The sequence below is a fragment of the Myxocyprinus asiaticus genome, chromosome 24 (assembly GCF_019703515.2).
Source record: "Myxocyprinus asiaticus isolate MX2 ecotype Aquarium Trade chromosome 24, UBuf_Myxa_2, whole genome shotgun sequence".
NCBI classification, from domain to species: Eukaryota; Metazoa; Chordata; class Actinopteri; order Cypriniformes; family Catostomidae; genus Myxocyprinus; species Myxocyprinus asiaticus.
The window spans coordinates 25,445,718-25,462,705 of record NC_059367.1 but is presented as its reverse complement, the minus strand read 5'-3'; the positions used below and the strand labels follow the sequence as shown (position 1 = coordinate 25,462,705).

General features: G+C 41.5%; 1 protein-coding gene across 2 annotated transcripts in view; it reads right to left on the bottom strand.

The window, feature by feature from the left end:
- LOC127414598 (breakpoint cluster region protein-like) overlaps nt 1-16,988 on the bottom strand; it is an 83,316-nt gene that overhangs the window by 7,214 nt on the left and 59,114 nt on the right. For both annotated transcript variants that reach the window (XM_051652740.1, XM_051652741.1), the window contains exons 15-18: nt 11,720-11,817; nt 11,349-11,468; nt 2,551-2,610; nt 1,996-2,105 (exon numbers count right to left, since the gene is read on the bottom strand). In XM_051652740.1, the coding sequence (XP_051508700.1) occupies nt 1,996-2,105; nt 2,551-2,610; nt 11,349-11,468; nt 11,720-11,817 (388 nt within the window). The remainder of the gene's footprint in view (nt 1-1,995; nt 2,106-2,550; nt 2,611-11,348; nt 11,469-11,719; nt 11,818-16,988) is intronic.

Genomic DNA, 16,988 nt, shown 5'->3' with positions numbered 1-16,988 from the left:
CTGGGCCGGCAGCGAGTCTCTCCGAAAACTCAACTGCCACAGGGCTCAGAGGAAGTCAACCAGGGAACAAAACTTGTGAACACTACTGGGAATTAATGGTGCATGTCTTCAGCTCAAAAGGAGGTGGAAGGCACTATGTGCAAGCGATACACCCGGCCGGCTATCCCGGGCTTATCCGCTTGTGTTGCTTGCCACTACCTGGGACAAAACCGGTTCCACCCGGAGGTTGTAGAACCTTGCAAAGGTGTTGGGTGTTGCCCAGCCCGCTGCTCTGTAAATGTCTGTTAGAGATGCACCCCTGGCCAGGGCCCAGGAAGCCGCTACATCCCAGGTAGAATGGGCTCTTAGCCCTACTGGGGGCGGCATGTCCTGGGCGTGATATGCCATAGTTATGGCGTCAATGAGCCAGTGGGCGATCCTCTGCTTGGAGACAGCGCTTCCTTTCCGCTGTACACCAAAGCAGACAAAGAGCTGCTCAGAGATTCTAAAGCTCTGCGTGCGATCCAAATAGATGCGTAAAGTGCGCACCGGACACAGCAATGACAGGGCTGGGTCTGCCTCCTCCTGGGGCAGCGCTTGCAGGTTCACCACCTGGTCCCTAAAAGGGGTGGTGGGAACCTTGGGCACATAGCCAGGTCGGGGTCTCAGGATCACGTGAGAGTAACCCGGGCCGGGCATTAAAAGGAGCCTCCCATGATTTCGTCAGCTCCTCGTGCACTTCCGGAAAGAATGGCACTGGAGCGGGGTGTGGCTGCTTTGAGCGGCGCCACGAGCCCAGGAACCAATCATCAAGCCGCGAGGGTTCAGGGGAGAGCGGAGGGTTCCACTCTAACCCGACGCTCGCGGCCACCCGGGAAAGCATGTCCGTCGTTTCGGCATCGGCCTGTGACTGGGCAATCGTCCCTGAGGGGGGAAGCCCAGCTGAGGCTTCTGTGTCCGACTGGACAACCCCGCTCTCCGATGCTGCGCTGGAGAGCTCATCAGCTTTGCGGGCTCCGAACAAGAGGTCGAACTCACCGTAAGAGGTCGAACTCACTGTGAGACGAGCCGGCGGACTCATCCGGAAGCCCGATCGGGGCAGACGAGTGTGCTGGGGAATGGGAGGTCCGAGGGTGGCCTCAAACCAGTAGGTAGAAGGACCGAGGCAGGGAGCTGCTGGGGTGCCTTGACCAAGGCAACTGCAACGTTGCCTTGGTCATGTTCTCCCAGTGAGAACATGACCCATCCACGAACGCTGCCTCCGTGTGGGTCGCGCCCAGACACGAAAGACAGCAATCGTGACCGTCTGAAGTTGAGAGGTAATGACCGCAACCAGGAATAACACATAATCAGAAAGACATCTTTAAAAAGACGCATCTTTAAAAAGACGTTCCGTGTGTGCCGCTCTTTTAGAGAAATATACTCTTTCAGAAAAATATATTCCCTTTTTTCTGCCGAAGCGCCCAGGGGCGTTCTCTGCAGTGCACCAGTGCAGAGGAGGGAGAAGCCGCTGAAATGCGCCATCAGATCCAGCAGAGGTGAATGAACAGTCGTGAGAATTCAGCTCAATGGTCATTGTATCTATCTCCCCTCATTAGAAATAACAGCTTGTATTCGGGAGCGGTGACGTCACTCTCTACCCCATATAGTCCAAATCGCTCCAAACCGGTGTCTTTCGTTTGTGCTGGTTTGTTCCATTAAAAGACAAGTCATAAAGTTTTTCTTTCTTTGTATTTAACACAATGACCGTTCGGCTCCGAAGAGAAAATCTGAATGAGTGGTGGCATACCAGCTCCTTTTATACCCGTATATCCGGGGGGGTGGCATGCAAATACCACTCGTCAATTTTCATTGGCCTTTTATCAAAGACCAGAGGTGTTTCGGGCTCCCAAGAGTGACCTCTAGTGTCACTACATTGACACAATGTCTCTTTTAAACTAGAATAATTAATTAAAAAAGTTCCTCTAATTGAAGAATCACCCTTATAAAAATAGACCGATCTGTAGTTTGACTCACTTTGTGACCGCCCCGATTTTGACCCCAAACACTCCGGACTGCTTCCTGGAGGGCATTCTCTTCAGACTGAACTCTCTGCTTGTAAACCGCATAGACAGCTTGACCTCAATCTGGACAGAGTGATGAATGTGAACTTTATTACAAAAACATCTCACCGATGAGAGCAAAACATAAATTTATCAAGAATTAAATCACTGTAAGCTGTGTTATCAGCTTAATATCAAGCCACATGCCTCTGATGATCCATCATTGTGTTTCACATTGGTAAATCTTGATGGCAGAAAAAATTATTGCTACAAAATATTAATTAGATGATGTTGGTGGATTCTAATCAATCCATCAATCCATGACCTATATGTGATTTCCATATGGCATATACTGTATATGTTCTGCAGTGACAAAGCATCATCAGTTCTTATCCACATCCCAGAGATACTGTATATAAAAATCTAAATCCACTTTTCTGTCCTATTTAAACTTAAATGACTTTATGAACATACAATATTATTCCTATTATTAGTAATGTTATTATTATAAAGGATGAGCCACACTCACCCCATTCATGCTGATTAATGTCCTCTGCCAGTCTTTACCCTGCAGCGATTGAGGATCCAGCTGTGAAAATATGGACAAATGTCAATCAAGAGGATAATCCTTATCTGAGCATGACCTAAACACAGAGTCACCAGCTAAAAATGGCAGCTCTATGAAAACACCACTGGAAAGCATGCACATTTACAAAAAAATAAACAAATGAGCTGATCCAGGCCTAATGAAGATAGATGTCCAGCAAAAAAGTACAGAATATAGAAGACACTGTCTAGTGCATGAACTTATCCTTAAGTAACTGTGATACAGAGGAAATACAAATTTTTTTAACAAACAAAACTTCTATAGAATTAAAGAACTGTAAGATTGAATCCTGTCCATCTTCTAGACTCTTATGCCCAGTATTACATAATGTCCATATGGTCAGTTATTAGTGCCAATACATTGACAGATTCTATTAAAATCATCTTGCTAATACCAGGCTGTCAGTGTGTATTTAGTGTGACCAGCTATGGGTGTTGTGACAACATAATTTGCTGGCTTTCCGCCAAACCACAGCCCTGCATTGTTTTGGTGATCCTTGTGCTTCACATTTTGACTCAATCTAATAAATTCTAAATCTAATAAAAGGTGACTGCTGCACTAGCATATGGTGAAAAGCCACTTATTAGGCTTTCAAGATAAACATGTTTTTATCATTTTGTAAATTCCCTGGGAATCGTACCCTTGGTCTTGCGAACACCATGCCAGTTGAGCTACAGGAAGTATAACAAACAGCAATAGATGCTTCTTTTGCTGGTATACATCTGTCTGATGTAACATATATAGTTAGGATATGTCTAGAATCAACAGGAACTTTTCAAGGTTTGACAACATATTGAACCACAACATGAATTACAAAACTGGAAGTAAGCAGGTATTACAATATTTTATAGTTTTGTATTTTTAAACAGCAGATTTTGTGTTCTGAATTTTTTAAAGGTGTAATTAGCTGTAAATATTCAGATTATAAAATTACATCTGAAAAAAAAATTAAATATTCTAAATTTTGGCTAATCGATTAAGTAAGGTTATGACATCTCTTATACACACAGATCAGGTGGGGTTTATTTGGGGCCACAGCTCTTCTGATAACATCAGGTGTCTCATCAATATCATGTGGTCAGTTGCGAATGATCAGTCTCCGGTCGCTGCCATCTCACTTGACGCCGAAAAGGCGTTTGATATGGTAGAATGGGATTATCTTTTTAAGATTTTGGAAACGTAAATGTTCGGGAGTACATTTATTGGTTGGATTAAGTTACTTTATAGACACCCTGTAGCAGTGGTACAAACAAATGGATTAATTTCGGATTATTTTACTCTGAATAGGGGCACTCGGCAGGGTTGCCCTCTTTCCCCATTATTGTTCTGTCTTGCCCTGGAACCATTAGCAGCCGCGATAAGAAAGGAGGATGATTTTCCAGGGGTGGTGGCGGGAGGTGTGGCGCATAAGCTTCTGCTTTACGCAGGTTATATTTTATTATATGTCTCCGACCCCACTAGATCTATGCCTTGCCTCCACAGAATTATTAATTCCTTTTCCAAGTTCTCAGGATACAAAGTCAATTGGTCTAAATCCGAAGCTTTGGCTTTGACAGCGTACTGTCCAGTAACGGCCTTCCAGCCGGGTGCTTCCAGTGGCCCAAACAGGGCATTAAGTATTTGGGAATTTTATTCCCAGCAAATTTGTCTGATTTAGTCAGAGTTCATTTTGATCCCTTAATAAAAAGGTTTTTGATGTGGACATGTGGGCTTCATTACACTTATCGATGATTGGGAAGGTTAATGTAATTAAAATGAATTGTATTCCAAAATTCAACTACCTGTTACAATCTCTCCCTGTAGATGTCCCCCTGTCTTATTTCAGGCAATTTGATAGCATAGCGAAGTCCTTCATTTGGAATGTGTAAGCGTGCCAGGTTAAATTTCAATAAGTTACATAGGCCGATTGACAAAGGTGGGTTAGGCCTACCCAAGATTTTGTTTTATTATTATGCATTCGGTCTCAGACATTTGGCTCATTTGTTGCTACCACCTGAGAGAGCCCCTCCCTGGTTTTGTATTGAAAAGGAAGCTCTTGCCTCTATCTCGCCTCTGCAAAGCCTTTCGATCAAATTAATCGGAGAAGTTAAGTCACACCCCGTTATTTTGCAAAAGTGTCCAGAGTGTTAAATTCGGATATTTATTTAAACGTAGCCTCGAGCATAAGCAGAACCCTAAACTATGCATTAATAAGTCCCCTTTCTGTTGGTCAGATTGGATTGTGAGGGGGGTTAATACACTCGGTGACCTATATGAGAGTGGAGTATTGAGACCTTTTGAAAATTTGGTTCAAAATTTTGGGATTACCAGATCTCAATTTTATAAGTATTTACAGCTACGCCACCTACTCTGCACTGTGTTTGGGAGTGGCACGCACCCCCCTAGTGCGGCAGATACTCTGGAAGTGGTGATTATTGCTTTTGGAAAAGGTCATGAGGCATCAGTGTATTACTCCCTGCTAATTCAGAGTCTGGGGGACAGAGCTTTAGGAGGAAGATTTAAATTTGTTTTTGGAGGAGGGAGTGTAGGTTGGGATTCCTAATGCAATTTAAGATTCTACATAGATTTTATTGGACCCCTTCTAAATTGTATAGGCTTTGTCTTAAGGACACACCCATCTTCAGAAGATGGAGACACCACCCATGTTTTTTGGGGGTGTCGTAAGATGCAGGAGTTCTGGTTGAGGGTCCAGAATTTTATGGGCGACGTATTGGGTACTCCTATCTCGTTTTGCCCCAGGCTCTGTATTTTGGGTGATGGGGCAGTCATTGATGTAGGAGATAAGTACATGAAGAATTGGATCTTGGCTGGTGTTATGGTGGGCAGACAGGTTATCCTTAGAGGATGGAAGTCAGCTGGAGCCCCCTCGTTTCGTGAGTGGTGCGAGGAGATGGGCAGGGTGGCAGCTTGGGAAGAGTTGTCATATAGAAGGCTAGGCAACATGGATATGTTCATCAGGAGGTGGGGCAGCTATCTGGCCTTTTTGGAGAGCTCTCGGGGAGGGGCAGTGGAGGGAGATGTGTTGTTTTAAATGTATATGTTGTAGTCTTTTTGTTTTTGAACATATACTTTTTTTTAAATGTATTTCTAAATTTTTTCTTCTGTTTGTGTATCTGTTTGTGTTAGGTGGTGGGGTGGTTAATGTTTGGGAGGAAGGGTTGTAAATAATATAATGTGATTCCAAATATTCTGTTATTTTTTTAAATTATTTTTATTATATATATATATTATATGGAATCAATAAAAACTTTTAATAACAAAAAAAAAAAGAACAAACAATATATTTTTTTACAGTATTTATTCATCTTTGTTAATGTTAGTTAATAAAAAATACAATTGTTCATTTTAAGTTCATGTTAGTGCATTAACTAATGTTAACAAATACAACTTTTGATTTAAAAAATGTATTAGTATACATTGTTAAAATGAACATTTAACCAAGATTAATAAATGCTGTAAAAAGTATTGTTCATTGTTAGTTCATGTTAACTAATGTTGTTAACAAATGTAACCTTATTTTAAAGTGTTACTGAAAATGTTTACCATATTTTTGTATGTCAAAGGCTGTGCGTCCAATTAAACTCTATGGTATCCATTAAAAACTTACAACCATTTTCATTGTTGCATTTGGAGTTTGATGGAGTGAAAGATTAAGTCTTTGCCAATAATAAATGAGGTAGGCTTACTTTGATTCAGCGATGTACAATAACACAACAAACAGACGGCATGTTCACAAACTGTTCTAGTCTTACACTGAGGGGACGTTCACATTCAATGCATATTTTGTGTCCGTCTGCACTGTTTTATAATTGTTTTTCAATGAAAACATGCACTATATGGATGTCTTTGACGGCTCATTTGCATTTTTAGATGCCATGTCAAGTTATAAAGAACCTAAACTGTTAAAAGTTTTGCTCTTTTCGTGGCGCTGCATCTAATTTTAGTGCAACAAAAACATTTCTGTTTGTGAAGGGCCCCTAACAAGTTTTCAAACATTGCGATCACATTTTTAATATTTTGAACATTAGCTGCCATATAGGCCTATAAAATTATACAAACACCATCAATGGAAGTCGTGCATGCTTCTAGCAAATCTAAAATGAATAAAAGCAAATTCAAAGCTGAAACTGTGGCTGTTTACTTGCAAAAAAACTTCTGAATAATTAGTCTTTATAAACAATGTACTTTGTTCAGCAATGTCACATATAGCATATAAACAAACCATAATTTGCAGTACAAACACAGACAATTTTCGTAGTTACATTTGGAGTTGGTGGGATGAAAGATTAAGTCTTTGCCAATAATAAACGGTTTAACGATACCAAACATGGCACAAACCAGCACCAAGCGAGCACAAACGATGGATTTATTGAAATGGGGTGTAGCCTGCACGCAGGGCCGTAGCAGGGAATTCTGGGCCTTGTGACAATATATTGCTCTGGGCCCCTTTCCTATTAAAATAATACAGTTTTGAATTTGTTGTGGGCCCCCCTGTTCCTTTGGGCCCCTAGAATCGTTACCACCTTTCACCTCACTAGGTACGGCCCTGCTTGCACGACCGCACGGCTCCCAAAAGAGATCTTGTTAAATACAAAGAAAGAAAAACTTTATGACATGTCTTTTAATGGAACAAACCAGCACAAACGAAAGACACCGGTTTGGAGCGATTTGGACTATATGGGGTAGAGAGTGACGTCACCGCTCCCGAATACAAGCTGTTATTTCTAATGAGGGGAGATAGATACAATGTTTCTTTTAACGGCACAAATCAAGCACAAACGAAAGGCACAGGTTTGGAGTGATTTGGACCACATGGGGTGGAAAGTGACATCACACAGCCAAAAAAAATTATGTCTAATATCTCAAATACCAAACCAGCACAAACATTCATTTTTTGCGGCACATATCAGCACAAAAACAGCACAAACAAATGGTATAATTTGGTAATGATTCATTGGGGTGCCAACTTCACGGAGGTCAGAAACCTGTAGTAGCTCTGTGATTGGCTAAAATGCTCCGTTTGACTTTACTTAAAGCATAACCTTTGGCCTACTTTCTGTAAGATCTGAATTTCTGCATTTTGAATTTTAGAATATAATTCTATAATAATTGTATACTAAATTTTGAATATTTAATTTTTTCTTCAGCTGTAATTTATAATCTGAATATTTACAGCTAATTACACCTTTAAAAAAATTCAGAACACAAAATCTGCTGTTTAAAAATACAAAACTATAAAATATGCCACAAAAACAATTCAATTCCATTAAATGCCATATGTCTAGAATTCAAATTTACAAAATTAAAAACTATAAAATACGCCATATGAAATCCAATTTTGTTAAATGCCACATGTCTAAAATTCAAATTTACAAAATTCAAATTCAAATCTTTTTGTCATTAATTTAGCTCTATATTAACACAGCAAGAAATATGTATTAGTTTGTTAAAGCTTAACTGAGTTAAAGGTGCACTCTTGTCTTTGTGTCATCTTGGACTTACACCTAGCAGCTTGGATGCAGCATCATTTAAAATCAATAGTTTTCAGTTTCAGATGCCATTGTAGAAATTTAGTAGTAACAGTCAGCCATGATTACTTTAATCAATGAAAGTGTCAAATAACAGGACGGTTGCTGAGATTAAGCGAGCAGTATTCGGCTGGTCATGTGATTCTAAAATGGCAGCCCCCATGTGTGGACCCTCTCCATGTAGAATAAAACAGATTTGACTGGAGTCTTCATTTTAATGTGAGTGGTCATGATTTCCTACATTTATTGCAAAATTACAATTAATGTCTTTAGCAGTTAAACTTTTTTAATGAGGAAAAATTACTGAGTGCACATTTAAGAACATTAAAAAAAATTAAGAAATATTACCAATTTAATGTGAGCCTAACAAGAGACTATTCAGAATTCAGTTAACCCTTAAATGCATACTTCGGGTCTTAAGTGACCCAGGACCTCATTCCACCCCCTGTAACTCATCCATTTTTTGGATTTGTGCCCACACCTCTTCAGTTTTGCTCAATCTTTCTCTTGTAAATATTGTAACACAAAAATACCAAAATTGCAAAAAATATATATTTTTATAATGGTTTAAGTACCAAAATTGTATGGGATCATAAGAGACCCTGGGTATGTAATAGTTTATTTTTTTATTTTTTTTGCCATTTCCATGAATTATATTTTTATGATAATTTCTTATCTATATAAGTTTACTTTCACAGGATATCTGTTTCTTTGTTTATTACAAGATAAATTAGTACATTATTCATACAAATAAATACTATATCACGTTGACTTTCTGTGCAACAATGGTGAATTATCAATATCCCATATGCATGTACACATACATGCTATTTGTTACTCAAGGCTCACTGTTATTTCAGTGATTGACTTGATTTACATTTGACACTGTTATTTGATGAAGAAACAATAGCAAGTACAATACATGAACAGTATGATATGACTATTGTAATTTTGGTGTACCATTGAAATTATGTAAGTTGTGCATCTATTTAGACTCAATAAGTGCCTGAGAAAATACTTATGTGTAGCTTATGATTAAGTTTGGATTATGGATTTTGTGTAGCTCAATATGTGTTTGACAGCCAGTTGCGTCTCATGAAATTTCAGTGTGAAAATAATGAATCTTGTTCAAGATTTGTCCTGATTTGTTGCATTTTGTCTTTGATATATGAAAAATAAAACCTCAAAATATATTTTATTCTATTATTTTCTAATGGTCTTGAATTAAAAAAAAATATTTGACACTATCTAGGGCCTATGCTATGACTATCTAGGGATTCTAGGCATTTGGTAGATCCATTTGTGATTGATATACGTGCTGTGAAATTTCCATGCATTTAAGGGTTAATGTGAATCAAGAATGTTAATGTGAGTTAATGTGCTTTTTGTTACAGTGTTTTGTTTAAAACTGAGACCAGCTACTATGAAATATAAAAAACATGTAGAAACCAAGAGAATAAAGTTATTATTTAAATTTCTTTCAAAGTTGTGCAATTAATTATTAATTATTTGACAATTAATTAAAAAGAAGCAGAGCCACCAAACTGTCAGTATCTGTATATGTTGTTCTAAATAATGAGATATTGGTATCTGCACACAAAGTTTGTTTCGGTGCATCCCTAAAACATATACGATTAATGACCGATCATACAGTCAACCCTATGCATACCCTACTATGCCAATCAAACCACAATCTACAGACCAAAGAAACTTAATGTTGAACAACTGTGATGGGTGTAAACAAATCACATCACATCAACATATACTGTAAATCCCTACCTGGCTACTAAATATTCATCTTAAACCAAAGTAAAACAGGTATTTACTAAGTTTCACATTAAGTTTCACCTTCTGTCTCAGAAGAGTACTGCGAACTCTACCCCAGAGTCGAGCCCCAGTGCTGGCATGCCTCCTCAACCCCATGTCCACCTCCTCCTCTTCATCTTCCTCCTGCTTGTCCTCCTCTTCCACTGCACAGCTGCAACTGAACTCTTCCTTCATCAGTTTATTGCTCATGGCCTTATTCACTGTACCACAATGCTGATCACAATTCTGATTTTGGATCAAGTCCTTATTGCCCATCTCTGTCATGATCTTCAGAATGTGGGCAACTGCCACTCTCACACTTACTGGATACAAAGCAGGTACAGTACATGTACAGTAATCCTTCCTTTCTCACAGAACTGCAGTCAAATTCGGATCTTCAAGCACAATGGTCGCCTTTCCATGTTATTCTGGAAATAGATCTGTGCTCATGTTAGTCTTCTCTGGCTTAGATGGGTTGGTTGAAACTTTTGTTGTGAGTATCTACCACTACCTGATCTATTCTTGAGCGCATGCACACAAACACATACACAGATCCCCTGACAGAGCTTTCCCACAGATGGGAGCTCTGGGATTAACTCCTGAGAATCTCCACCCACCTGATTACAGTGCAGTGTGGCAGCTGACTTACTGACAATGTATTCAAGACCAATTGAAGTGTTTTGCTTGTATTTTTCCTTGAAATGTGGTTATCACCTGAAGAGTTGAAGCTTCTAACTCTGTAAACATTTTTATAAATGACCCTTCGTCAAAGTTTGCATATACTAACAACTCTTCAGTTGTTCCTCCATACAACCTGTTGCCAAAGTGGAATAGCACATGGTTACCATGGCAACAGAGGGTCATGTGATCATGAGAAAAGCTTTCGATTGCTCATCCAGACTCTCACTCCTCCCCTCTGCAAAATCCCACCTGCCACTCTGGGACAGTGTGTCATGTCCCACTTTTTCCTCTCTAATTTGGAGCTCTTCCAAACTATCCACAACTCTGATGACAATCCTTATAGTACAGTCCCTGTAATCCCTTCTGGACCACAAACACCTTATAAGCATTTCGTTAAGGCCGCCCCTTGGCTGACCCACCACTGTTTTCTCTGGTGACACCACTACACAAATACATGCGGTATGGTGGGAACAACTTACTAGCTTTGTCCTGTTCACTGCATTTGACTTTGAAGATTTGCTGTGAGGAATGACTGCTGAAATTCTGTTAGCTGTTCACCCTCTCAAAGCTCTTAAACAATTTCAAATATCATAACAGTTGAAATACACCTGCATTTCCAGGGAAAGTACTTGGCCTTCATACCAAAGGAAGAGAAGCTGATGATCATAATAATGAATGAATGCATTACTGAATAAGAAGTCATACCTGGATCTGTCCCTTGGACATGATGCGATCCATGTTCTCCCCATCATCCCGGTTCTGTTTGACCTTACTGTAGCACAGCAGCCTGAGGGTCTGAGAGCCCTCCAGCTCAATCTCAAACTCCTGTGAAAAGAGATTCCAACATCTTTATTAAATTACACAATTAACACTTGCATTAAAACCTCTATTAATATTTAAAGCTACAGTGTATTTGTTCTGCACCAAATGTGGCACCAATTTGACCTGTGTGCATATGTATATCAAGTAATAATACATCTGCTGTCTGAGTAAATGTGTTAAAAAAAAGTTTCTTTATTAGTTGGTTTAATGTTTCTGAAGACAACTATGTGCTGAGGATTTGTAGCAGTTCTTACCTCATTCCAGTTTGGCTCTGTGGTGTCTCTGTACACACGTGTCTTGGCTTTGTTTACAAAGTAGCCATAAGAGTCAACTTCTAAGTTACAATATAGATCTGAGGAGAGAGAAAGAGCAGACAGTGTATTGGTTTTATAGAAAGATTTTATTGATACTCATCAAGTAAATTCAACACCATGTATGGCAAGAAGTTATACATGGAATGGAATCAGTAACTGGTGGACAGCTGATGTAAATCGAACAAGGCAGGTTTTAGCTGTCACGGTCTTGGTGAGTCCGTCGGTTTGTATCATTTGTGTTTACGTTCTCTTCATGTGTTTCAGGTGCCGTTGGCTCGTGGAATCAACGTTGCCATGGGAACCCTGATCGTTGCCATGGGAATGTTGATCATGCCAACTTTCAGTGGACGAGCGGCACCTGATCCTGATTTATTTTCTGCCTATATTTACCCCACTCTGTTTCATGTTCTTTGCTAGATTGTAGTTGTTGTGGGTTAGTTACTCACCACTCTCTCTCTGCAAATCGCTCTCTCTCTTAGTTATTCACTCACTCTCGGTCCTGTTGGGTGTTTTCTATATTGGTTGCCAGTCTTCACTGTAGTGCCTGGATTGTGGTTCCCAACCTGTTGGTCACTTCGCTCACCTTGACACTTCACCTGAGTATTCCTCATCGGTTACTTCTCTGCACTGGATCTGCTCTTAACACTTCCACAACGCACACAAGCCTACGAGCACACTCTCCATCCCCACGCTGCAGTCGGTGCCGGGTTCCCCTCAAGCTTAACCAGCTCTGCTGTGTTTTAATTATCAATAAAGTCTGTTCCTTTGCCTACGCACTTGGATCTCTGGTCTAATCCTCCTGACAGAACAATTTAGCCAGGATGGATCCAGTGGAGGACGCTGACCTTTGATCTGCGCTCGCTCAGCAGGGAGTTTTCATGGGTCGCCAGCAGAACCAGATCTCCGCCTCCAACCGCACCATTGAGATGACGGGATCCCAGCTTGCGGAGCTCACGTCACTGGTCCAACAACTTCGCCTCCCTCCCGATACTGGTCCCACTGCAGAAGCACCGGTACCGGCCCCAGCGGTTCCCCCCAGCATCGGACGCTCAGAACCCCGTCTCAACCCTCCTGCTCCATACTAAGGTAAGGTGGGGTCATGCCCCACATTCCTCTCTCAGTGCTCACTGTTTTTCTTGCTGCAGTCCTCCGCATTCCCCTCGGAGACAGCTAAGGTGGCTTTTGTCATAACGCTCCTGTCCAGGAGGGCTGGCGAGTGGGGAACCGTTATGTGGGACAATGGCCGCCCCTGCTGCTCATTGTTCCAGGAATTCTCGGCAGAGCTCCGTCGAGTTTTCAATCATTTGGCCCAAGGCCGTGAAGCGGTAAGGATTCTGGCCAGTTTGTTCCAGGTTAACCGGTCAGTCGCGGACTATGCCATCGAGTTCCGCACCCTCGCTGCATCCTGTGAGTGGAATGAGCAAGCGCAGTGGGATCAGTTCCTGCGTGGGTTATCTGATACCTTCCTGGATGAAATCTGCACCTTGGACTTGCCTCCCTGTTTTGATGACCTGGTGGATCTGGCCATTAGAGTGGACCAGCATCTCGTGCTTTGACGCAGCCAACGTCATTCTCCATATCCCAAGCCGGCTGACTATCACCATCATCCCAATCCTGCTGACAGATCATCGGAACTGCAGTCCGAGGCGGAACCCATGCAGATCAGGAGGACACGGCTGTCACCAGATGAGAAACAGTGGCACATCACCAAGGGACTCTGCCTCTACTCTGATGGTGCCGGTCACGTCTCTGCAAATTTCCCAGTAAAAGCCAACGCTTGTTGGTAGGAAGGGGGTTCCTGGCGAGCACAACTCCACTGAGCAAAACCCCCACACTACGGACTCTTCTCCTGGCCCCACTGCAGTACGGACCGACCAGCCATTCTGCCTCTGCCTTGGTGGACTCCGGAGCGGAGGGGAATTTCCTGAATATTGTCATGGTGGATTCCGGTGGTCAAGCTGGACGAGCCCATCACGGCATACTCCATCAGCGGCACGCCCCTGGCAATCATCACCCATTCCACTAAACTGCTCACCCTCATCTCTGGCAACCATTCTGAGCAGCTGTCCTTCCTCCTGGTCCAGTCTCCATCTGCACCGGTGGTGCTAGGGCACCCATGGTTGGTAATGCACAATCCTCACATTGACTGGTCAACCAATTCTGTTCTTGCCTGGAGTCTGTATTGTCTGTCCCATTGTCTTAACTCTGCTGTCTTTCCTGTCTAGTCTTGTGTTTCATTTCAGGATGAACCGGCGGATTTAACCAGAGTACCTGTGGCATACCATGATCTGAGGGCAGTGTTCAGTCGGTCCCACGCTGCGACCCTTCCTCCTCATCGCTCATACGATTGCGCAATCAATCTGCTTCCTGGTACTTCTCCCTCACGAGGTCGGTTATATTCGCTCTCTGCTCCCAAGAGGGAGGCCATGAATAAATACATTAATGATTCTCTAGCAGCCGATCTCATCCATCCTTCCTCTTCTCCTGCAGGGGAGGGTTTCTTCTTTGTGGAGAAGAAGGACGGCTCGCTTAAACCCTGTATATATTATCGGGGGCTGAGTGACATCACGGTGAAGAATTGTTATCTTTTGCCGTTGATGTCTTCAGCTTTCAAACTCTTTTAGGGAGCATCCGTCTTTAAGAAGTTGGACCTAAGCAATGCTTATCACCTTGTTCGGATCAGGGAAGGGGATGAGTGGAAGACAGACTTTAACACCCATAGGGGGCACTTTGAATATTCGGTCATACCTTTCGTATTGGTCAACGCCCCTGCTGTCTTCCAGGGGCTTGTGAACGACATGCTTCGGGACATGGTTGACCGGTTTGTGTTTGTTTTCTTAGATGATATTCTGATCTTCTCCCAGAGTATCAAGGACCATGTCCATCATGTCAGGCAGGTGCTTCAGCGACTGCTAGAGTACTGGCTGTTCGTTAAGGTGGAGAAGTGTGCTTTTCATGTGCAATCGGTTCAGTTCCTGGGGTTCATCGTCTTGTCCAAGGGAGTGTGCATGGATCCGGTTAAGGTCAGACAGTTTCCGATAGGCCAACCCCAGATTACCGCAAATCCCTGCAAAGGTTTCTGGGGTTTGCCAATTTTTATCGCTGTTTCATAAGAAACTACAGCCAGCTCGCCTCACCTCTGATGGATCTCATCTCCACCCGTACTGATTTTTGCTGGTCCCCGAGTGCTGAAGCCACGTTTTCTACATTAAAAGAAAGGTTTACTACCACCCCCATTCTAAACACTCCCAAAACTTCACGTCAGTTCGTGGTGGAGGTGGATGCGTCAGAGGTCGGTGTCTGAGCTGTTCTGTCGCAGCGCTCTTCCTCAGATGGGAAGGTGCATCCGTGAGCCTTTTTCTCGCACCACCTCACCCCAGCAGAACAGAATTACGACGTCAGTAATAGAGAATTGTTGGCTGTCAGATTGGCCTTGGGGGAATGGCGCCACTGGTTAGAGTGTTCGGGGGTACCTTTCGTGGTCTGGACTGATCATAAAAATTTGGAATACATTCGCGGAGCAAAGTGTCTAAATTCCAGACAGGACCATTGGGCACTATTTTTTATGCACTTTAACTTCATCTTGTCGTATCGTCCGGGCTCTAAAGATGTCAAGCCCGATGCCATCTCGATGTTTTGAAATCGAGATCTCCACCACCCTCATTCGCTGTAGTGCCTGGATTGTGTTTACTATCCTGTTGGTTGCTTTGCTCGCCTTGACGCTTCACCTGAGTATTCCCCATCGGTTACCTCTCCACACTTGACCTGCTCTTCACACTACCACAATGCACACAAGCCTACGAACACACTCTCCATCCCCACACTGTAGTCGGTGCCAGGTTACCCTCAAGCTTCGCCAGCTCTGCTGTGTTTAATTATCAATGAAGTCTGTTCCTTTGCCTCTGCACTTGGATCTCTGGTTTCATCCTCCTGACATTTAGCCAGAAAGCTTTTATAAACGTCCTTTGCAATGTACAGTATATTAAATAATTTTACACAAAATTAATTCTAATATTTATATATTTATGATTTTATTTATTTACTTTCCATAAATATTATAACAAGAAGGATCACAGTGGATATAAGTCTGTGACTTTATTGGGTTATCCTTAAAAATTAAGATAAGATGTACATTGTAAAATAACTGAAACTGAACATTATTAAATAACAATAAACAAGAAGTAAAAATTGACAGCTATTTTGACTCAGTATCTTTATAGTTAGAGGAGGGATAGTTCATCCAAAAGTAAAATTTCATTCATGATTTACTCACCCTCATGTTTCAAAATATGTATGACTTTCTTAGGGGCTGTGAATCTATTATTAAATGATAAATTAATCGCACAGTTTCCTGTGATTAATCGCAATTGGTACATGGTGCATTACAACAGTAACAAAGCGGACTACCACAGTCTGCCGGCTGATTAACATTGTGGAGGATGAGAGTTTAAGAGATTTATTGCCCATTGCAAAGAAAATGCAACCTATGGGTTCTTTCAATTAGTCAACCTCCCACTTAGATTTGGGAAACATTTAATGTTACTTGATTTGGTGCTATTTTAGTGCATTTCTATCTTTATACTGTGGAAGGCTTTGTTTTGAAAAAAAAACAAAAAAAAAACGTTATATTGTTACATATTGTTTTGTTTTCTTTCCTGACAGGAAAATAAGTTTATTAAGAGTCAAATTTCAGCACTTTCAAAATCTACAATTAATTAACTATGAAAAACTATGCCATTAATCTCAATTAAAACATTTTATCAACTGACAGCACTAATAAAAATATAAAGCAAATTGACTTTTAGTTTAAAAATGAGTTTAAAATCTCAAAACTATTATTTTCTCTGGCTGCCATTCAGTCTCCAATGCAGCTTGCTTGTATCTCTCCCACACAAGTCTCCATTCTCGTTGCAGTAAATCCGCTCCTGTTTTTATTATGCCCGGGACATGTGTCGTGTGTAATGAATAAGCATGCACTGCTCCACACAATCAGTTTTTGTGCTAGGATGTGCAGTCGATTTTGTTTTTTTTTTTTACATTTCCCAGCCCTAGACTTTCTTTCTTCTATGGAACACAAAAGGAGATGTTAGGAAGAATGTTTGGGAATTACTGCCTCAGTCACTATCCACTTTCATTATATGGAAAAAAGATGCAATGAAAAAGAATGGTGACTGAGGGTGTCAGTCCCTAACATTCTGCCTTATCTCCT